The sequence below is a fragment of the Sceloporus occidentalis genome, unplaced genomic scaffold (assembly GCF_023333645.1).
Source record: "Sceloporus occidentalis isolate IW3139 unplaced genomic scaffold, rSceOcc1.0.p SCAF_233, whole genome shotgun sequence".
Taxonomy (NCBI): Eukaryota; Metazoa; Chordata; class Lepidosauria; order Squamata; family Phrynosomatidae; genus Sceloporus; species Sceloporus occidentalis.
The window spans coordinates 828348-852877 of NW_028317213.1; the positions used below are offsets into that span (position 1 = coordinate 828348).

Below are 24530 nucleotides of genomic sequence, written 5' to 3' on the forward strand. Positions count from 1 at the left end.
ACAGCATGCAGCCATGTGTAGCTAGCAGGTGGCTGCAGGTCGTCTACAGAAGTACCTTGGCTACCCAAAAATACCAGTGAGTTGGGGGGTACCTTACTAAAACATCCATTGGCTGCTGAATTGTAAGCAAAATTTTTTTTTAATCACTATGTTCATTTGACAGCCTAGAGACACCATAGGAGAAAACTCCAAAGAGCAGGATTGGAATCCTCCTGCTGCAGCAGAGAACCTGCACATTGAGTGATGGAACCCATGTAGCTCTAGACACAATTCAATCCAAATAAAGCATGAGAAAAAAATACACTAGCTTATTTCATATTTTTATATACATTATTTAGGTGAAATAAACAAACCAAATAATAATTTAACTACCCCCACTCTCCTTCCACAGAATAGATTTTGTCATATGATACATGAATCATTCATGTTACTACCAATTTTCTGTATAATAACAAAACGTTGTTATTGATTTTTTAACTTTATAAGCATATCTGTGGACATCCCAGCCAATATATATAATGGATGTGATAGCCGAGCTTTCCCTTTGAATGTATCTGCTGCCCCCCTTAAAAAAGCATTGGGAGATTGTGCAGAAACCCCTTATGGCATTTGGACCCCAGCTATTTTCTGTGCAGGAGATATGTTCAGCCTTACATTTTGATATATATATATATATCCAGTGCTGGCTCGGTGAAACCTGCGGGTGGGGGGGGGTCTATCTGCATGCACAGAAAGTGCTCCCGCCAACTTCAGTGGGGGTGCTTTCCTGTTGCTGATTTGCTGCTTCATCGTCAAATCTGTGCGAAAGTCCTTGGACCACAAAGGGGATGGGAAGCTGCAGGCCTTGAACAATGCATATCAATATACTTCTAAAATACTTTCACATTTTTAGAGGGGCTCCCTGGGACTTTGGAGTGTCCCTGTAATGATACAAGAAGAAGCTACCTTTGATGTGACTACTGATCATTGCAAAAAAGATGTAGCGCTGCATAATGTGTTGGCTCTTAATAAACAGGAGGTAATAATAATACCCTGTAAAAAATATGCAAAATACAAAAAAGTTCTTTAATATATTTACAAAAACATGCATAATTTTTATGTGATTGTGAACTCGATAACATCTGTTGCAGCTATATATAGAAGATAGTTCCAATCTGCATTCTTACTCCTTTTCAGAAACATCCAACAAGCAGTGTTACTCCAGATGTGTTCTTTAAACTGTCTTCCTGTTCTTTGAGGTCAAACGCAGGTCCTTGTAAGCTAGCTGGCTTACAGTTTAACTCAGCATCAGAATGCTGTGCTAGCCATGTATGGGTTTCATCAGCACTGAAGGGGTTTAGTGGATGGTAACACCTCTCAAATTTCAGAAAGGGGCTGGAATTTAATGCATGCCAAAGTTTCTCCTATTTAAGAGCACCGCAAAGAAAATCTCAGTGGCTAAGTTCTCTAAAAGGGCCCATCGCTGAAGGGGATAGGGTCACAATTGATGGTGCTAATATAACAAGATCTTTTTTTTTTTTGGATTTTTTCATTCTCCCCCCAGTCTGCACTTAGAGTCTCATGTCTAACATTTAGACATGATGAGCTTTGTGCAAATTGCCCCTCTCCTCTGCATCCTAGCAGTGGGTTATCCTTCCATAGTTTTGGCACAACAACAGGAAGGTGAGTAGGTCTCACAAAATGTTACCAATTGCTTAAACTGGTTGTTAGCCCTGAGTGTCCATTAAGAAACAAAATATCTGTTTTAAGCGTATACACGTATTCATTTCTAATTAGATCAAAAGAAAAAATATTTATAATTTTCTTTATGATTTTAGTTTTTTTCTTTTCCTCTACTTTTTTTCTTCTACTTTTTTTTTCAATTTTCCATCTCCTTTTGTAATGCATTCTGAATACAGAAGGTTGTTCCTCATCACATGCACCAGCATATTAACCGTACAAGGCATTGCAATGCACTGTGCTGGCAGCTGTGAAGGTGCCTATTGTCACTTTAAATGAGTGATGAACTGGCTAGATGCATCCACTGTAGTAACAAGTTGCTTAATATATGAATCTTACTACAAAAAAAACATAAAATAAACCACAATATACAAATATTTGCAATATCCTTAATCTATTGTTATCTATATATATATATATATATATATATATATATATATATATATATATATATCTGTTTCATATTTTCGTATCACGTTTACAATTGTCAATAAAATGTCTCCAGGGAATGCAGTGTTTGTTAATGGCAAGTTTTTTTTAAATACTTATTGAATTTACAGTTTCAGCACTCCCAGGCAAATCAGATGTAATTTGATTTGTTGTTCCTTTATTTTTATTTCATATATTGTATTAACTACTTCATAGCCCTGCAATATATTGTTAGGATATGGTATAGTATTTGTTCAGCACCACATTTTATTCTACCATTTTACCTGCACATCACTCACCCTCTCTTCTGGAAGCCTGCCCTTCCTCACTTCTTCAGTCTGTCCCTTTTAGCCATCCTATTTTCACTTGTACAATTATTTTTCTACCTGCCCTATTTCTTTTCTATCCAGAACCTCTCTCTGACCGCCATACTATACCATTTAAGTGGTTGCGGCACATCTGCCATTAACCGTTCCTTTACCTGATTATGGTCTTGCCTCATTTTCCTTTCAGTGTCTTTTTGTCCATCATAACTAAATTGTGTGCTTCTCTTTCATCCAACTTCCCCATTAAATTTGCCTTTCTCTAACTCCCACTTTGTGTTTTCTCCCTCCTGGATACACTTTCATAGAAAGTAATGTGTGTATTATATTGGCTGTCTAGTGTCAGTGCAGTTTGACACGGAAAGAGTTAAATACCTATGATTTGAAATTTTTTTCAGAGCAATAGTTTTGTTACACTCTAGCTGGAAATTACATTTCTGCAGTGAACACATGACACTTTTAAGAAGAACTTTTTTGTTTCATATTTGAGTGTTCAATTTGACTTAAGAACTTGGAAAAATCTGGTTTTAGATGATTCTTTGAGAAAATAAACCACTGCATGGCTTTTTAATGGGTTTGTAGATGCAATGCCTATGTTATAGCACCTCTTACATGAGCTGTGCATATTCATGTGTGTTGCATTTCAGTACTTTTAGTGCCAGAGAAGGGTTGTGTATGCACCCCAGTGCACTGAACACAAAGTCTATTAGATTATCTTCTAGCATAGATAACGTAAGAAGGCTAATACATTATGACTGCGCGTCAAAAGTTTAGAGTAGAAGATAACGTGCCATTCTTCGGCACTGAAACAGTTAACAAATGCAAAATGTTATACAAGTACAGGGTAAAAAATTGATGTGTTCTTGCATATTCTTATCTGAAAACATAACATGTTCAGTTTAATAATCGTCCTTTATTTAAGCTATATGGTTACATAGAAACCTAGAATTTGACGGCAGATAAGAACCCATCTAGTCCACTTTCCCTGATGTAAAGACTCAGACCTTAGTATAAGAGATGATGATTGAAGAAGGTTGTTCCTAACATTCAATCTCCATTTTTATTCTTATGAAATAATATTCATAATTAATAATTCTACTGCCAATAATGTTCACCATTTACAAATCAGCTGTGACCTATTTATGAAGATCAATTATGTTCGTCTATTTTATCACTCGCTACAGCTGCAATCAATCTGACCCCAAGAGCATGGTCACAATTATAAGGTTTTGTGAAACTAAGATCAATGTGTCACGCCTATCTTTTAACAATTTCCAGCCATAGGCTATGAATTTTAATCTTATGTTGTAATATCTAGAAGAAACCGCCTTGTGAAAAAGTGTATAACATTCTCTCTGTAGTCTGTAGAAACTGGCAAAGTAGAACATATGATCTCATGACTGTTAATAAACTGTATCTTAGTATAGAGAACCTCTTGGCAATGTCATTAGGTTTCTTTTGGGGTTTCATGCTTTTGGACATCTAACAATAAATGAATAGGATATAATGTAAAACATATGTTCCCTAGAAGATATTTTATTATCTTTTTTGTGTTACAAGACAAAAAAAAACCTGGACAATGGTTGTGTAATTTGTTCCAAACATAAGTTTTCAGGACTTTTTTTTTTTAGTATTAGTTTTCTTTTTACAGAGGTAAGAAGTGACTGCCATCTAGTGGATGCTAAACGTATTACAATTATACAAAAAAGGCATTGTGTTGCCACACCCCAATTGCTTTGTGAGTTGTTTAATTGTATTAATGTATTGTTCTCTAATAATGAGCTTAATTGCATAATTATATATTAATCATCCATTTAAAATATATTAATGTGAGTATACTCTTATTATGGATTTCTAATATATTGCCGCGTATATAATATTCTTTATTAATTTACTTTTAAAGTACATCTTTTCAGAAGCCTTGAAGCTGATGCAAAATCTTTGATATATGTAACTGATATAGAACTTACCCACATTGATAGTGGAAGCATTTAATTACTACTTCTAGATTTCTTTTAAAAAAGTTTTCAACTTTAATCAGGTCAACATTAATGATTCAATTGTTTAGCTAATAAAAGGGTCTGCAACACTACAGTGATATCGCTAGCAGACTGTTGTATATTGTAGTTTGTCTTCTAACAAGACATCCTAAAATAATGTTTGCAGGTCCAATAAAACTGTCCCTGCAAAATGGGGTTCTTGACATATTAACACATTTCAACTGTCCATGAGTTTCTATGTGCTGTGCTTAGTTTTGGTACCCCTTTATTTAAGGGGTTTCTTTACAAAAAATTGCCTCATCTGTTCCAAGTCATTATTATGTTTAAGATATCAGGACAAACCTGTTATAGGTATGGCTCCAAAGATGGGCCAAGCCACAATTTCCAGATTAAAGCTAACCTTAACCTTTAGTAAACAATTATTACTCCAAAAGTGAGCTTACTTAGAAGTCAATAGAGACTCAACTTGGAAGAACATTGAAAAATATGGGGATATGTTAAACAATTAGCTCAACAGATTGGGCATCCATGTTTAGGTAAGTTCTATAGTACTTTCATGATTTGGGCACTCAAATAGGTTCATATGAAGTGAATTTAAAAACAGAGTCTGCCAGTGCTCAACCTAGGCAACTGTTCTTTCAAGTGTTTGGCCATCTTGACAAACACAGATTTGCACATTCTAGCCAGGACCAATGCACATATGTATGTTTATGTGCATATACTGCACCCCCTTGCTGGTAACGGTATGAAACAAAGGTTAAAACATCATTATAAATAGATTTATAACACACATTGCCAAGATCTTCACATTAAAAATCTAGAAAGTCTGTAAATATAATTATGTTCTTTGCAGATTAATTACATCTGTTTCTAGTTCCAGTCACATGTATGTTCTCTGAAGAGTGGCCAAGGTACGATGACTCACTGCTCTAGATACAGTGTGGGGGTATTCCTTCTTGACTTGCATATTATATGGGATGGAATAATTTTATATGGTACTAAAGTTCTGTGTACTGTAATTAATAACCAATCTGATAGTTTTAGCAGTAGTTTGATGAGTACAAAAATATTAAATTTTGTGTGTTGACTGTGGGAAAGAGTGTCTGTTTAATGTTACCGTGACAATGGAAAAACATGAGATAACTCAAGTCGGCAGACATTTGTTGGAGCATTGACTTTGGGCTTGAGTGTTTTGGCAGTTTACAGAAACTAGATTCCATGCAGATTAGCTAAGAAACCACTTCCATTTTCCATAATTTATTTCCTTGTGCTTTATTTGTGTTAAAAGTAAATCAGTTATCCACTGGTGCTGTCCTTTGTTTTAAAGGGTGGTCTGGTCAGTGGAAAATGAAATATACATGTGAATTAATGTCATGGGGAAAGTAAGGAGTGCACATACAAACACAATGGATACAAAGTTCCAGAATTAAATAATACCATATATGTTTAATTGGCTTTTTGAATTTTAAACCTCTTAAGGAATATTCTACATTTAAAAAACAGTAACAATAACCCTCCTTTTGTTTTTATACTCATCTGATTGGTATTAGCACCAGACAGAACCCAACGGGCAGACTAAGTACAGAGGCTTCTGAAACACAACGTGGTGGGGTGTGAGATGCTCACAGGAACGGCCTACACTGAATGGCACAACCAAGTAGCTTGTGTTGAGTACAGAAATATCTGCACAGAGTATGGGCTAAACCCTTCCAAGTCCAAATAAGTGATTCCACAGAAGGTTGTGATTAATAGCAGGGCTAAGATCCTGTGGGACTTCCAGATCCAGATGGACAAGCAGGAACTGGCCAATCAACCCAACATCCAGGAGGTAGACAAGGACCAGAAGACAGCGGTGGTTAGAGATAGATGTAAATGACAGCAACATTAGGAAGGAGTATGAGAAGCTGGAGAAGTACCAGGCCTAAAAGAATAGAAGATGTGGAGAATGAAGGCCAAAGTGTTTCCAGTGGTCATACAACATCAGAGCACTCCGTCCAGAAGAGTGCAGTATTATGAACAGCTAAGATATTGTCAAGTCAAAAGCAATACAAAGGGACTTGACAAAGGAGGTTTATTCTTTCGAAAGCTAATCCTTAAAATGGAATTTTAGTCCAGTAAAAAGGTATTATTTAATATTGCAATACACATTTGGCTATATATATATATATATATATATATATATATATATATATATATATATACATATATAATTTCACAACAGATATGAAAATGTCAGGAAGAGAAGGGACAATATAATTATATGAGAAATAATGTTATATTTGTGAATTTCCCCTCTAAACTAACTGCTTTTATGGATAAAATAATAAAACTTCTTTTAAAGAATGCCCTAAGGCTTAGAGGGTGTAACTGAACCCTTTCCACATAATAAATGAATACATGAAACATGTAATTAAACTATTTTTTTACTGTCTGCATGACAGATTCTGTCAGTCATTGTCAAAAGTGGCTGCAAGGTCCATTGAAACGTTACCAAAATATATTTGAAAGTTCTGCTGTAACCCAATTTAGCTTAACTAAGAGCCTGATTTGGATCCTGCACAGCTTACTGAGCCAGGCATGGTGTCTGGCTTAGCCCTGGTTTGGCTTGTCCTGTGCAAAAGCCAAATCACCCCCCACCCTCAACTCTTCCTGAGGTCATAAACTTGCTAAATAAACCTGGACAAGCAGGAAAAAAATCACATGTGTATATTCGGCTGCTACAAAAAAAATCTATTTATAGTAAACAATGAGAACAAACACTTTATATAAGACATTTTATATCTTTGTATAAGACCCTTAAGCCTAAAACCTTCTATGAGTAAGCCTTGTATCTACGAGACTTTTTAGTGGGCAGTGTGAATATGCTACATCTTAATGGGCCATACCATATTGTCATTGTCAGCTTAAATATTGTAAAAAGTTATTGATCTATTATTTCTGTGTCATCTTCCCATATATAGAATTTTCATTTAGTAAGACTGGATTTTAGTATCTAGAATCCATGTACACAGATTGTCAAAAGCTGGTAAAAACTTTTCCATGATCATGTACCAGTTTCACACAAATTCCTAGTTATGTTCCGACTGTATCTTTTAAAAGGATGGTCCTGTTCATTTTTCTCAGAGATCAGTCAAGTCCTTGGTCAGGCGACCAACATTTTGGTTTTTTATTTAGATGCACTTTGAAACAGATCTTTGAAGAAGTCCAAAACTTTGATCACAAATTGTTCCATAAATATTATTGGTTGACATCAAATAATCTGTCTAACCTGTTACCAATTGTTTACATCACGTCCTTTTCTTTTTGGTTTGTATCATATTCATATGGAATAATTAAGTTGAAATGCTTGGTCTAATTCTGGTGCACCAGAATTTCTGTGTCTAATTATAACCCATTGTTTAACTTTTAAAAAAACTTTATATATATAAATATATTGTACCCTGCCATATATTTCCAACATTAATTTATTAGGGATTTACTGAATTTCCATTCAATGGGAGAAAGAATCCTTATGCACTAAATAGTACCTAGACATAGTGGAAAGAAATGTTTCCATTAAAACTTGCACTGACTACTCATTCTTTTTATGGCACTGTGACATTAAGTAATTAAAAGCTGTGTTGTTGTTTTTTAGGCGAGGGAATCGATTTATTTTTATAGTCACCGGTCTCTTCTAGACCCTGGGAAAGTAACTGCTATAAAACAGCTGGAAGTGTAACATGAAACTGATTCCTTCAGTCTGGTGAAAAGTATAGACATTCTAATTGACATTGAAAAATTTAGACATTGCTCATATTGCCAAACAATAGAAACATTTGAATCTATTTTGAAAATAATTCAATGATTTTCGTTCTGCTACTGTAACTACCGCATTATTCCGTAAAACAGCAATTAGGAATTTGTAGCAATTTTGTATAATTCTCCCCTCCCCCCACCAATACACACAACATTTTATGAGCTCTTACAGAGTGTGACATTAATTAGGATTCTAATTAATCATGCATTCTGCAAGCGGGAAAAGTATTTTGTTTGTTAATTTTAATCGATTAAAACAATAAGCCCTAAAGGTGGGAATGCAAGCCTATGACCCCAGAGTTGCTTAGGAATATAAAAGCCAGTATCAGTAGAGAACATGGAAAGAAAAAGTGGCAACAACAAACTTTGTGCCATAGTTTCCATGGAGCATATCGTCAACTTACCACCACAAAGCCTTTTGTTGCTTGACTCATGGAGTCAGAAGAATGACGCCTGGAAATGATGGGGATCATGTCCAACAGACACTAAGAGTCCACATGTTGGATTACATTTTGGACCAGCTCTATATAATATCCCTTTACATGGTCTGTACTCAATGCTATGTGAACTAGAAAGGTTATATTTACTTAATTCTATTGGCAGGCCTACACTGTTCTTAAAAGTAAAAAAGAATAGCTGCCATTAAGCAGTTTTATATTGAGGTTTTTTCACATCTGCTATTACGGGGTCACTTATATGATAAAACAATATCAAATTCTCATAAAATGGTCCTAAATCAATCCATCATTTTAAGGATAGTTTTGGTCTCTATACTAGTGTGAAATTGAGCCAACCATATCAAAACATCAAGACAAGTAGAATGTTAATTTGTAAACTTGAGGTTGTTGATATTACGCCTTTTGTTTACATTAACAAATATTGTACTGACATGTTTTGTATGCAAAAACAAATTATGTATTATTTCATGTTTACTTGTCTTCTCCTGTCTAATGTTTAAGTTTCTATTTTTTTATTAAAAAGAATGTTAACTTAATAGATGAATAGCTCAATAGAAAGATGTTAAAAAGTGGAAATAATTGAACAAAATATTGTTTCACACTTTATTCAGATCTTTCTCCATTCCTACTAAGATGTTTCATTAAACCACTAGACTATGGAAACATCCGACATTTGCTAAGGAGGCTGCTTGCTTAATGCAAGTATATTTTTTTGATCTTTGACCTTTTGCCATAGGGCATCTTTAAAGATCCGTTCACCAGGTCAATTCTCATGTGAAACACTTAAATTCTGCTTACATCACCTAGACTAGTAACAAAAACACAGCCTGGGTGCCAGATGTTTCTAATTTCCCCATTATTCATTTGCAGGGCCTTAGACGCTTTAAATGCACTAATGTAAGTAATCCGATACTACATGAGGCCAGTGCTGGATGTATCATTATGACATAGCCAGCTTTTCCATGTACATTGCTAGGTACAAGCAAAGCCTACATTTATGTCACATGACCACAGGCTTAGATTGCGCGTTCCCTGTGTAAATATGATTTTTTTCGATGTTTATGTGTATGTTGGCATTTGCTTGTAACTTGAGCTGCACAATTCAAGTAGAAATGAGATCATCCGTACACATACGGAGATATAATTTGCCTGTTGACATTCATCTCAATTCATTTGTTCAACCATAACATCTAAATTAAACATGGAGAGTAAGGAAGGCCTTTACCAGTTTAAACTTAAATTCTTTAATAGGCATACAAAGACCTTTTCTCCCCCTACCCATCCAACTTTATAATTACATAATATTGTACCAATGTTTTTCCCATGGACTCCAAAAAACGTTTAAATCTCTTGTGACTGTACAATACACATTGCATTATGTCATAACATTCTAACAAATGCTTTCCATCTGTTCATAATTGGAATCCATGGAATAAAGTAAATCAGCACAGATGTGCAAATTGCCAGTTAAAAAAAATATACACCATGCAATTTGCCAAGAGCAGGAAAATTTGGAAATTATATATTTTTTTACCTACTTTTATATTCTGTTTTACTCAAGTTCAGATGAGGTATGTTGCATCCAGATGTGCATACAGGTCCAAAACTGCTATCAAACAGCGCCCCCTAAGGTCTTTTCTTCATACGCTACACGATACTGAAAAAGCAGCATGGATTTCTAATTTTTTGACATGGAATAATAAGTTGCTTATTGCTACAAGTGTTTTTATTCACTTCACCCCATCTGAAAAGGATACCTTATATCCTTTAGGAAATATCCCATAATATCACACATAAGCTTGAGCAACATGATCAGTTTGGCCTCCCTTCTCCAATTAATTACTTAAATAGTCCACTATTACCACTTCTTTCTTTTAAAATAAACATAAAATCAAAATAACAATCAGTACACTGAAGTGTAATCGATATGATAATTGGTAAAACGGATTTTTATTATCCAAATCCAGCTCCACCATTTTCATATTTTCAGTGTATAGATAGATCATTGTTCATTACCTCTAGTCACCTATAAATCACTGCTTAGAGAATAATAAGTGTGCCATTTTTTCCATTATGATAATTTTGCTTTACAAGTTACAAATTACCAGTATTTTGCAACTTACCAGTGACTGTGAAATGATCATTTTCATGCTTAACTTTTTGAAGTTGTTAAAATATAACAGTATTGTTTCCATTAGTGATAAATAATTTAATGGAAATTTAAGGTTACTTTCCATTCTCAAATTATCATAGATCTAGATTAACTAGATGTATCAGTTCATTATATAGATACATTATACAGGGAATTCATAATTGTGTACTAAAACAATGTTGATTAGCCATTTATTTTATTGATATACATATGTAGATCTATATACATACAGACATATGTACAGTATTTTTCGGTGGATTGTTAAATATTTCTTGGATGTATTCCATGAATATTCCTATTCATATGTATGTTTAACACAAATATTAAATGGAATATTTTCGGTGTTTCTAGAAATACAGTTATCTAAATATAATAATGAATAATATTATTCATTATACCTTATTCCTAAGGTAGATTCTTATGATCTGTTGTAGGGTAAGGGAGCCAATAAATGCTCCATAAACATCTGAGGATCGAGGCCTAATAGCAAACCCCAATTTATGTGTGCCCTGAAATACATCACAAACCCATTTAATGTCTATAATAGAAGTATACTAAATTACTTTATATCAGACGTACCAAACAGGTAATTATTTAGCAGCTTTAAAAGCCATATTCAGCTAACCAAACTGAATCACAATGAAAGGTTTCAAGATGATGGTCCATTAGTGAGTGTTTCTCCATAGAGAAATATTCCAGGGTAATAAAATTCTTAAACAATAAAACTGGTATATCTGGTGTTATTATGGGAACAAACCTTGATGGACTGATATATTATAGCATATTAAACACCAAGGCATGGCTTTGCTTTTAGTGTAACAACAGATCAGTTGTTGGCATGAGACTGTGTTACAAAGAAGGGCAACGGGTCACATTGTATGAATTAGCATAATCATTCACTGCTTATCAACTGCTGTATAATGTAATAGTTTTGTATAGTGATTTTTAAATGTACTGTGTGTGTTTCTTTTTTTATAGTTGTATCAGACTCATGTACACATCTTGGACAAGTTTATGCTGACAGAGATGTCTGGAAACCAGAACCATGCCAAATCTGTGTTTGCGACACTGGATCTGTGCTCTGTGATGAAATCCTTTGCGATGAAAATGAATTAGATTGTCCAAATCCTGAAATTCCATTTGGAGAATGTTGTCCCATCTGTCCTCAGGCACCAAGTGTAAGTTTCAAACAAATAAGAGATCAATTATACAAATCAAGTAACTTTGCATTGTATGTGCAGTGTAAAACACACAGACCAAAAGACACTTCAATTGGCTAGTTAAAATGGTAACAAATGCATAGTTTCCATGAAAACTAAAAACTGTTTAATTTTATTAATAAAAGCTAAGGCTTATTTTTCTTATGTAACTCCACTGAAGTAAATTAAAGTAAACAATAATCCTCAGAAATTCAAGCATAGAAATAATGCTTACATTATTGTTTTGCAGCCTACCCCAGGTGGAGGTGGTACAAGCAGTAAAGGACCAAAGGGGGACCGTGGCCCAAAAGGTGATCAAGTAAGTATGAAGATCAAGTAAATTCCTTACCTCTCTGTATTAGAGTAGAATGTATTCCGGGCTTTAGAACAATATTAATATTAAAATATGAGGTCCCTCCTACTATTCCACTGAGTACTTCAGTTACATTTTTCTAAAGTAACTTATTATATCTTTTATTTATTCACTTTGGGTATACTCATGGATTTTAGCTTACTTTCCACATGTTGCTTGTCACGTAGGGCACACTGCACCAGTTTCCTTTGTTGAAATCAAAGCATGAGACTTGTTACAAGGCCTTCTGTTATATTTCAAGACGTTTAATTCTCTCTATGCTGTTATTTTCAGGGTTCTCCTGGCATTCCTGGAAGAAACGGTAGCCCTGGAAGCCCTGGTTCTCCTGGTGCCACTGGCCCAGCTGGACCACCTGGTATTTGTGAAGGCTGTCCGACCATGAACGGTGGGGTAGGTTATAACTGTTGCTCTTAGAACTGAGAATAAAGAATAAAATGATTGTGCTATTTTTCTGCTATACTTTTCATTGTAGACAAATAACAATTATTTAAATAATTTCCTACAAATTAGTGATTTATAGAAGAAAACTCTTCACAAGTCTAACTATAATTTGTAAATGCATATTATGAAGTTCAGCTTTAATCAATTCCACTATATAACCAACAAATGTAAAGTATACTTCTAATTTAAGAGTGCTTTTCCATGAGTATGCTGACTAATTTGAGCAGATCTGATGATTTGGTCAAATAAAAGCAATTTCTAAAGCAGCAACCTATGTGTGATTTTTGTCTCACATAGCAAATGTTCCAAACATAAAGTAAATTACTTGATTAAAGAATTAGCAATCATGGTCCTAATGCTGTGTGATTCTATTATAGCCGTGTAACTTCACCAGTGCAGGTGGAACAGCACCTTTAACACGTAATAGATCAATAATTTGTTCATCTAATACATGTGTTTTATAAATCAATTTGCTTTCATGTCTTTGTTTCAGAACTACTCTCCTCAGTATGACACCAAAGCATACGATGGCAAGTCTGGAGGCATGGGATCTATGGGGGGAGGAATGCCTGTAAGACAGTAACACTTCTTCTTTCACCCATAACTTTTCTTTACTTTACAGCTTACAATGCAATAGAGGGCATACAGTGAATCGTGGCTGCAGGAGTAAATATACAACTAGGAGAAAAGTTTGCACGTGCTTAAAGTCTAGAATGTACAGCTTGGTATCTTCAAACTCTCTCTGAAGTTGAAGCCCACACTCTTTCTAGACACATATTTGGTATATAAAACGTCCTGGAAAAACGAGTATCATTTGTTAAGTGGTTCATGGAATAGTGGAGACAATTGGAAGATTTCTGAAAACATATCATAGCCATATAATTGTTGTTGAGGGGAGTCCCTCTTTTGGACCCATAACTCTCTGCCCACCTTTCCTTCCTGATGTCCCCATTTTTTTTAGGAGGTCAGAATGTTTCACAATGTTCTACGGCCCAGAGTAGCCATAATACCGTGTTTGGGAACATCAGACAGCGTGCTTATAAATTAAATTGTGTACATAAAATACTTAATTCTAAAAGCCTAAATTCAACTATATATATGTAGCTGTAGGTCACAGATTCACATAAAAAGTGAATCGTGATTTTACACATAAGAACTGTTTATTATTTTTAGATACACAATTTTGAGATATCTGAGCAATAAGCCAAAATTTATTAAACTCTTGTGATTAAGAAGACGGATACAAATGTTAGATACATTCTGTGGAATATAATGCTGTAAACCCTTTAGCATTGTCATGGCAACAGGAATGTGAAAGACACCATTTTAATATCAAAAGTAGTGTGCCTTATGGTTTAAATTCATAGTATGCCTAAAATAAAGGTGATGTAATTATGTAGGATTTTAACTTGGTTAACTTTAGTGTAATGTGTGGTGGGGGCATAACACAATTATTCCTATTCTACCTCATTTCTGTGTAATAACGAACTCATTTGTTTGTCACTTGATTTTACAGCTCGCTCAGTTCTGGCAGTGCAAATCATCTCTTAATGCTTTCTAACCAAATGTTATTTCCTTGTAGATATTAGAGCTACCCTAAACTAAAGCATGAAAACTGGGTTTGGGGCCGCACTAACACAATCCAAACAATATTCTATTTTTTTTTGTGTACTTATACAATATCATAACACTATTTGTAAACCTCTGTAGACAGATACAGTATTTTTGGATCTTAAAATCATCAGCCATTTCAGCCACTTCATTTGACTGACCACAGTTGGAAAATATCTTAAATTCATGCAAATATATTTTTAAGAGATCCGTTAAATGTTATTATTTCTTTAAAATTTGAATCTGCAGTGATCTCTAAATTTCATAATAAATCTACATTTTCCTGATACAAATAGGAGCATATTTCACCAATTACCAGTTAGGTTAGCGCTACTTTGTGACACTTACTCGGCTTTAAAGTGGAACGACCACCATACTTTCTGTAGTCCTATGGTGGAAGTAACAAGTATGTCATTTTTGTTGCAAAGCACCACATAAGTAGTAAAACTCTAATTTATTTGTCTTTCGGGTGGTAGTATTTACCTACCCATAACCCTCTGCTCTTTGAGAAGCTAGTTGAACCTGGAAGCTTCTTGGAGATCAGGACCTGGTTTAGTCACAGATAATGCAGCCTACTCATAAACACGTATTATTATTATTTTTGTTGAATTTATATAGCGCCAGTTTACACAGCGCTTACAATACATAAATTCAAAGGATCTTACAAAACTAGAACTGACAGGTTAAGACACATACATGTGGTAAAGAGGGCCCTGCTCACAAGCTTACAATCTAGAGAAGATGGGGTTTAGAAAGACACAAAGTATAGAAAAAAGGGACAGATAGTGCCATAGATGAATGTGGAAATTCCATTAGTGTCAGATATTATATGAACGTTTTAGCTGATAACATTATATGCCTTTTGGAGGGTGAACGTTGGTGGTTAGGTGGAAGTGATATCGGGCAGCCCAAAACGTGCAAAGGAAGAGAAGATGAGGGAGAATCATAGCCTTAGTCCATGTGAAGAATGTAGACATTGAGCAAGGATATTTTTTGTTATGAGTGTAGAAATATATGGGGGGTAGTACCATGCAGGGCTTTGTATGTTAGTGTGATAATTTAAATTTAATTCTTCATGAAAAAAACTAAATTACCCCTGTTTTTCTAGTTAACAAAAACCTATTGAGCACACGTTGATAATCAGATACCCTACTCACAATCCAAATACGCAACGTACAGAAAAAAAGAAAGGGTGAGAGTTCCCCTTTAACGCCACATAAACAAATCTAACGCCACAAATCAGAATTGTGTAAGAGCCTATGAAATGTATCTTGTGCAGTATAGGACTTCACGAGGCTGATACCCTGCTCTATTTCCTGCTTATTAATTTCCCAACTATATAATTGCAAAGCCAGCCTAGTCATTTTGGTTTTGTGTGTATAAGTGATCTCCGGAACAAAGCCCTAAGATAAGGACCTATATTATAATTCTCATTCTAATGACGTATGTTAAGGAAATGTTCCGTGTTGAGGATATGTCACAAATTGTAAAGCAATATGCAATCTTTAGGTACATAGTATTCCCATGGACCAAAAAACTAAAACCTTTGTTTTTACTTTACAGTATTTTCTGATTTCATAGATGTGATATTGCTTGTTTTTTTTTCTTAAACATAATAACTTTTGAACAATGCATGATATATGTGCTTTTAACAAATGCTATGTTTTGCTAAATCATATCATTTTCTTGATACTTACATTGATCCCAACTAAACCATTTTATCTGCAGTATGGAGAACAGACTTTTCTATCATTTCATCCCTAACAGGTTTTATTACATGCGGCTGGTTAAAATTATTATTATTAACATTTAATTACTAATGTCTATCTCATCCACATTATTATTGTAAATGTAAAAAGGCTTAGTGTTTGTATTAGAGGACATTCATGAGAATGCGTAGGTTTATTGCAACAAATGACTAAAATAGAAATGTTTGAAAAGAATTTTTTACAAGGACCAATGGTTCATTAAAGAGAAACAGCAGTCGAATGAGATTTCATTAAATTATATCTCCATATATTTTAAAGCCTGATAACAGAGTTATTATTCATATGTAATAATACAATTAGAATTACCAAGCTTTCCTTTTAATAAGAAAAATAACATTTCTTTTTTAAATACTTTTTTAGCCCTATGGCTTGTGCAATAATCTTTTTGGCTAACAGATTATGGAGAGGGACTAATATCTCTACACAATTATCATACCTATCCATTCAAACAGTTGTTTAACATAATATGCTATATCAACTATTCACATAAACGTGGATTAGATATTTGTTACGAATCCGTCATTTTAATCTCCACATTAAAAGTCTGCCGATTTAGTTAATGGAGCCATTATTTCTTGACAGAATTGATATTTGTTATTTTTTAATCATGAGACTTAGTAAACACCGCCTAGTAAAAATACAGTAATCTCAAAACATGTACAAATATTTTAACCTAATCTTAGCCTCTTATTATAATATGTATTCTTTTGTCGATACCGGATGGCTTCCTTTTACTCATCAAAAAGTGAAAACTATTTTAATCTAAGGGACGTTTAACAAAAAAACTAAGTTATAACATTTTATGATCCAGAAATAAGGTTATCAAATTGTCATTCCTATGATGTCCCCTAATTTAACTGATTCTCTAAGAATAACAAATATTTGAGATAAGGTCAAACCTATGTTACCAAGAAATGCAAAAAACTAGGGTTTGCCTAGGGTACACTAGATTGTCTTCCACACTGATCTAGATATGACTAGATGATGGCTTCTTCTACTTTCGACCATTGTTTGCCCACTTATAGCAGTTCAATGTTCAGTTTAGAAGTAGATAGAGCCACAACTTTATTTAACCTGACATGTCTGTGTTCTTGCATTATTTAGGGTTTACCTGGACCTCCTGGCCCCCAAGGGTCACCTGGACATGCTGGCCAACCTGTAAGTTAAGCTTTCAAAATATATATCATGCTACTATTTTACTGAACAATCTGTTTCATAGCAAAAAAGATGGTAAAATGACAAGTGTATAACCAAAAGTGTTTTTTTTATTGAAACAGGGACCTCATGGTTATCAAGGCCCCCCTGGTGAATCTGGACAGCCTGGTCCTCCTGTAAGTATCTAATGTGATTTGCAAAATAGCATGATATTCTAAGGAGTTGCGCCTCAGGACCATATTAGTATCTCCTGGAGTCTCTGAGCAAAGCACTGCTTCTCCAGGGCTTCAAGTTAGTATCTTCAATATAAGAGAAGTGGTGTTTGGTCACGCCCACTCCCACCTACTCCCCAGCCAATGGGTAACCTCGGGATTTTCCCAGTATGCAAATAGGTGTAATTTCCCCAATAGGTTCCACATTTGAGTTAACACGTAAGTGCATGTAGGAGACGTAATTTACCCAAGACTTCTGGAAACCTTGGGGCTGTCTCTAAGCAATCTTAATAGCCAAAAATAGTATAACTAGTATTCATTCCCCTTACATCTCCAGCATGTTGATATAGTCTTATGAAGATAAGTATTTTAGCTAAAAATAAATAAATAAAACATATCCTCTGCCTGAGTGAAGTATTTATATGCTCACTTCCAAGTTCTAACATTATTCGTATTAAATTGTTGCTAAAAATAGCTTTATAATCACCTAATAGATATCTGCTTATCTTTGTTTTGTTAGGGTCCTCCAGGTCCATCTGGACTCCTTGGCCCCGCTGGTCCACCAGGAAAAGATGTAAGTACATTAACATTAATGTAACTCTTAGAAGAAATTCTGATTAAAGTGAATACATATATTTTAATCTTCACAGTTTGACTAAAAGATCATAATACAATGAAAGTATAAATGTATTAGGGAACTATAGTTATTTGTTATCAAATTTGGTAGATGTTATAAAATCTTTATACATATTATAGATGTTAAAACACATTCACACATTTGTAGGGTAACGGCTGAATCCAAAACTTTTAAAGTGCTTATTGGTATTTGACCAGTAGGTGGTGCTGGTTCATCCCATGTATTATGAGGATATGCTTATATGCTTTATGATAGTTGATGAAGTATATAATATATTATTATTTATAACGGTAAATAATGTAACTTCTTGTTTTTCAACAGGGAGAACCTGGAAGACCTGGTAGGCCTGGAGAGCGCGGAGTAGCTGGCGCCCCTGTAAGTTAACCACTTGAAACTACCAAAATGATGGTCTAACTATAATTAATTACATCTACGATATACTTGGTAGCATCTTTGTTCTCTTTAGTAGCATTATACTGTAATGCCACTTAAGGGAAAGTGTACCCCTTATTGTATTTTGATATGACCAGTGGTTCGTTAATAGCCAGCTAAATTTCAGTATTCTGCCTGTTAGGGCTAATTATCAAAAAAAATGTTGTTGGGTACTTTGTACAAACGGCACTTAAGGAGGAAGGAGAATTACTGCTTTATGCCAGTACTGCGTTTGGTAGACACGTTTTGATAGTAAGCTGCGTGACCTGTTAAACACCATCTATCCAGAGTATGTCACTAACTAATTACTTATTAGAAGATTGTTTTTGTAAAAAAAGGAACAAATTACTGCTGTGCAAACATAGATAATAAAGAAACCTCTTATCATTGTCTAGTGTGATAAGTTAATAAAATAACACACAGGTTAACTAAAACAGCCTGTGTTTCCTGTGATTATTCCAAAAAGATAGCTGGCTGGCACATAACTGCCCAAGAATGCGGGGATGTTTAAACTGGTTTATATCTAGAATATGCTATACAAATGTATTTCCGTGTAGGTTTGTAAACTATAGACTATACATTTAAAAATGCCTGTAAACAGAAGCACTTGCATAGATACGTCCATATAGTACATTTTCTAAAATCATATTTCAACATGTATTTGTATTTCTTTTAGGGAGGCAGAGGACCACCTGGTATGTCTGGTTTCCCTGGAATGAAAGGACACAGAGTAAGTACAATTCTGTATTTATATACAATTTAATATACCAGGGCCCTAACTGTCACTGGCACATAGGGGCAACTGCCTATAGCGCTGCAAGGTGGAGGGGCGAGCTAAATCTTCCGCTTCAGTAATGCCCCTGTGCCTCATTCCAGTTCAAGATGTCAACGTGGAGTGGGACCTCTGATCCTGCCCCAGGCACCAAGACCCCTAGTTATTGCTCTTGAATATACTGCTGCAGTAAATCGTACAACCAAAGCATATATATGTATATATAGGTATAATGTAATTGTATGTGGTCAAGTACAAGTAATATTGAACCAGAAGGACTACACTAACAGAATCTATGATCTATGATCTTTTTGTATTTTTATTGTTTTTATGCATTTTACAAACTCTTGAGTTCCAAAAACATAAATGAATTTACCACATAAAATAGTATACAATTTTTTTAAAAGATGAATATTAAACCCCAATTAAAGAGTGACATACTTGTTCATGATAGTAATAAATAAGTAAACCTGTTCTTTCTCTCCAAAGGGAATTGATGGAAGAGATGGTGCAAAGGGAGATTCTGGCGCTCCTGGACAGAGGGTAAAATTCATTTGTATTTCTAGATCCAGAACCAAAATACAAGGCAGATGTGCTTTATTTCCCACACATCTAAACACATATCTGCCTTGTATCTCAAGACTTTTAGTAAATGGTTAAGTGTGAAGAATTGACTCCATTGTGTTTCTGTGGAGTTCTACCATTTTTCAGTTTAATTTACTGGTAGATGACTTATTTTTTGCCTTTAAGATCTGTGAGCATAAGACTAAAACTTTACCACTATAGGGGAGCATAATTAAAATGGATTTATCTGGCATTTAAGGATTAAAGTAGATTATAAAGAGTAGGTGGTTCAATTTATCCAAACATGGCTGATTAAAGAGTGTGGCTCTCTATGTTTATCAAATGTAATTATGTGTTGAATATGGGGGATATAGCTACATATGGATATTCATTACTACTGTTTGTTGTAATGTGCTTTACTGACATGAGTTTTTTCTTCATTAGGGAGAGCCTGGTAGCCCTGGAGACAATGGATTGCCTGGCTCAGCGGTAATTAATTTTCTCTATTAATTATTGCACCTATAAAAAAGAAAACAGAGTTACACTTCTTTGGGTAATTCAAGTTGCAATGGCATGAGAAAAACAGAATAATTAACCTTTCTTTTAAATCACAGACACATGTTGTAGGGTCCACAATCATCAAGTTCCTAATAAAATTTGATTTCCTTAAAAATAAAACATTGGATTCTCAAGTTGAAGGTTACCTGCCTTACGAACTCAGTATTTAAATTATTGATAGAGTATTTGTATTGTAACATATGAGATGGCAAAGATTGGGAGAATCATTTAAGATCATTAGATAGGAGAAAATGGAAAGATAGATTTGGGAGGTATATTTAAACTGATAAATACTTAGAGGATAAATACGAGCCCATTATAGGTATCTGAGTAAGGTCAAGATTAAAAACCTTCTAATGAGAGGACCACATAACTTGTCTACTTAGTGGGAGGAATTAATAACTGTACTGAAAATAACTGTTTACTGAAGTAAAAATAATAAAAGGAACTAAACAATCAAAAAACACATAGAGAGAGGGGTAATGCAAAATGTTGTGATAGCTCTGAGAACACTTTAGATTTATTATTGCTTTCTTTGCCGTATTTGATCAAATTTACCATATTGCATCATATTGGTCATTCTTAAGAAGTATTTGAATTTAAATGTAGCCTGTTCTGAAAAGAGATTTTTTATGCAGAGTAATAATGATAAGTATATAGTAATGACAATAATAATACATATGAAGAAGAGGATTGGACCATTCAACTGGTTACTATCATATCAACCACTCTTAAAACCTTCCACCAGAACCGCCATCATGGTTCTAGAGAACGTTGGCCTGTGTATGAGAATATGTTTGAGGGTGACATGGGACATGATAATGAATGATAATGGTGCTGTGTATTTTGTTAAATATTAGGGACCAAGAGGACAACCTGGTGAGAGAGGTCGGCCTGGGGGTCCTGGACCTGCTGTAAGTATCCTGAACACTTTAGTACCATCTAAAATCCATGTGATTGCCTGTCATAAGACCTTTATTAATTCAGTAAAACTAATGTTTCACATGAACTTAAAATGATCCTAACAAAGCCATTGTGTCTTCATAAAACATTATTTACTTTTATATGATTACTTGAAAACAACCATTTCAGTACTATTGTTGTGTCCTACCAGCTGCCTTCCATCTATGGTTTCACTTTATATGGGAGCAAATTTCTCAGTAATAGTGCATACATTTCTTTAGTCAAAGTGTGTCAATGGCTTCTAGCATGTGTCACTAACGTAAGATGATATTCTGAAACCTGTCCTTGGATATGGTTTACTTTTAACATCATACCAGGTAGCATCATATCTCCTTTATTCGCGGTGGTTCATTTAAATCCATGCTTATACAAAAAACTAATACCGGTTTAAGAATTTCTGTTCACTTTATTATTTGCTTTTTTATTTTTACATGGTTTATATTTGCGTTACCCATCTATGTCATCCAGTGAAATAATACAGTAATCATACAGCATGGTGGTCGTTGCCAAAACTGACCATAGTACCGGTAATTTTGTTTAAACGAACACAAAAAAATGGGAGGGAGTATATATGTAACTGGCACAGTGGAAAGACTACATGTAACCATATAATCACAGTGCTTAGTGTCTCCACTAACCTAATAAAATACAGCAGAATGCATATGATACCTCTATCTACACCATCTATATTATACATAAATAATCCTTTTGGGGTTTTTTCTTTTCTTATGTGATCTTCTCAAACTTTTTTTTCAATTTAGGGTGCCCGTGGTAACGATGGTGCTCCTGGCTCTTCTGGTCAGCCCGTAAGTTGGGTTTTTTTGCACTTTATGTTTACATTTGCAATATTGGAATACAATCTACTGGCATATATTAACAGGTTAATACATCACTAGCATCAAAGACACGTTTAGCTTCTTGTCTCTTATTACCCTTTTGCATCATTTCTCGCGTCTGCAGTTCCTAGACTTGAAAATACAAACATACATGTGATCTCATTGCATTGAAATTGCATGGTTACTCTGTTGTACTTCAAAGAACATGAAAACACAAGGTTTATGAGAAAGCTCACTCTATTCTAGAATGTTCTAATAATCTAATTCATATACATTTTTATGGTGTGGGTTGTTATGAATACAGTTAAACAGTTGCATGCTTTAAATTGCAAACTGTTTTATCTCATTTCTTTTCTGCAGGGTCCTCCTGGTCCCCCTGGCAATGCAGGATTCCCTGGAGGTCCAGGCCCCAAGGTACCACAGTTTTTTCTTCTAACTATCCATATAAAATATATTGGACCCTACCCTCCAAAAAAATCAGAAAGTCACTGTATTTTTTAAGATCATAAAATATTGAACAAATATTGAAACAAATGTCAAATCATTGTCTCTCTTTAGGGTGAAGCTGGAGCTCCTGGTTCTCGTGGTTCAGATGGCTCACCTGGTTCTAGAGGTGAAACCGGACCCCAAGGTCCCGTTGGTTTAACTGGTCCTGCTGTAAGCAAAACTCTCATTGAAATGTTATTTGTGTTACTTTCCAAAAGCATATAAAAAGTACAATAATAACCAATCTGGCATTTCCTCCTAGGGTCCTCCTGGTAATCCTGGAAATCCCGGCGGCAAGGGTGAAACGGTATGTATCTCTGGCCTTATTAAGACATTGATATTAAGACATTTTGTTTTATGTATCTTCCAGTTGAAGAAGAACAAAACTCATACAAGAAAGAGAGAGAGGAACACAAACACAGAAGGACACATAAATATAACATACAACTTTCACCATTATATTTATGATTAGATTTATGTGCATCAAAATTAAAGTGGTCAGAGGCAGCATTAATCATGAAAAATCTTATAGAAAAAATGCATTTTTAAGCAGGGCACATGTCTTGCCTTTAAACATTTATTTTTAATGGTTACTATGGCTATAATATATTTGCTTACAGCATTTCTTGTATAGTCCTTATATTTATGAAATATGCTTATTTTCTTGTGAATAGGGTCCTGCTGGCATCCCTGGTGCTCCTGGTCTGGCTGGTGGTCGTGGTCCTCCTGGCCCTCCTGGTACTAATGGAGTTCCTGGCTTAAGAGGCACAGCGGTAGGTAAACTATGTAGATTTTATGCCACAAGTATATTGTATACTGTAAGCATAAACTAAAAAATAAAATTGTAACTAGATCTTAGAAGTTAAGATGTAATACAGGCCCTGGCAGCAGCCCATAAGTTAAAGGCAAGCACCTGCCTACTGCCATGCATTAACAAATGTAGAATCCACACACTACATTTTTAGATTGTTCAAGCAGCCTTGACAGTGGATCTTCAGCCATCTGGCCATTCAGTATTTGCCCAATGTTCTCAAAGGCCAGTCAGGTTCTGTTTACTGGGGTATTAGTAGATAAAGTATAATTTGTTTGAGTTAATACCGTAGTTTGTTCTATATGTGGCACACACCTTGATGCCCAATAGCTGACTGCAAAGGTTATGGTTTTCCTTGACTCCTTGACTGGTGGGCTTCACGTGTGGTCAATATAGTAGTTTAGTGCTCAGACGCTTGCGGAATACAGATAGCGGCATGCTGTGAATGTGTGGGAAAGAGCGTAGTGTTGAGCTGTACATATGAAGCATATGGCTGCATGCATGTCACTAATCAGCTGGTGGCCTAAACATTCCAGGGCTGATTTTCATCCCCAATTTGTTCCTGTTAGTAACTATTTTTTTTTAGAGTTTTGAATCCATCAGTTCCGCAGACAAAATGTAATGTTTAGACTCAAAAGAAGCAGCCATTTTTGTGACATTAAAGTAGCATTTATTTTGTTCATATATGTGTGTCTATATATACATATATAATTTATATTTATGAATTTAATACATATCTGCATATTTCTAGGGTGAACCTGGCAAAGATGGTGGAAAAGGAGAACCTGGTCAAAGAGGAGAGCGCGTAAGTTGATCACAGCCATTAGAGAGCATA

At 34.8% G+C, this 24530-nt stretch overlaps 1 protein-coding gene across 1 annotated transcript in view; it reads left to right on the forward strand.

Annotated features, from left to right (window-relative positions):
- The first annotated feature begins 1577 nt into the window (after window positions 1-1577).
- Window positions 1578-24530, forward strand: part of LOC149276599 (uncharacterized) — a 35908-nt gene continuing 12955 nt past the window's right edge. The window contains exons 1-19 of the mRNA XM_089503455.1: window positions 1578-1662; window positions 11855-12054; window positions 12326-12394; window positions 12722-12838; window positions 13383-13460; window positions 17374-17427; window positions 17547-17600; window positions 18157-18210; window positions 18595-18648; window positions 19382-19435; window positions 19967-20020; window positions 20486-20530; window positions 21460-21513; window positions 22324-22368; window positions 22759-22812; window positions 22957-23055; window positions 23147-23191; window positions 23559-23657; window positions 24447-24500. Of these exons, the coding sequence (XP_089359581.1) occupies window positions 1578-1662; window positions 11855-12054; window positions 12326-12394; window positions 12722-12838; window positions 13383-13460; window positions 17374-17427; window positions 17547-17600; window positions 18157-18210; window positions 18595-18648; window positions 19382-19435; window positions 19967-20020; window positions 20486-20530; window positions 21460-21513; window positions 22324-22368; window positions 22759-22812; window positions 22957-23055; window positions 23147-23191; window positions 23559-23657; window positions 24447-24500 (1368 nt within the window). The remainder of the gene's footprint in view (window positions 1663-11854; window positions 12055-12325; window positions 12395-12721; window positions 12839-13382; window positions 13461-17373; window positions 17428-17546; window positions 17601-18156; window positions 18211-18594; window positions 18649-19381; window positions 19436-19966; window positions 20021-20485; window positions 20531-21459; window positions 21514-22323; window positions 22369-22758; window positions 22813-22956; window positions 23056-23146; window positions 23192-23558; window positions 23658-24446; window positions 24501-24530) is intronic.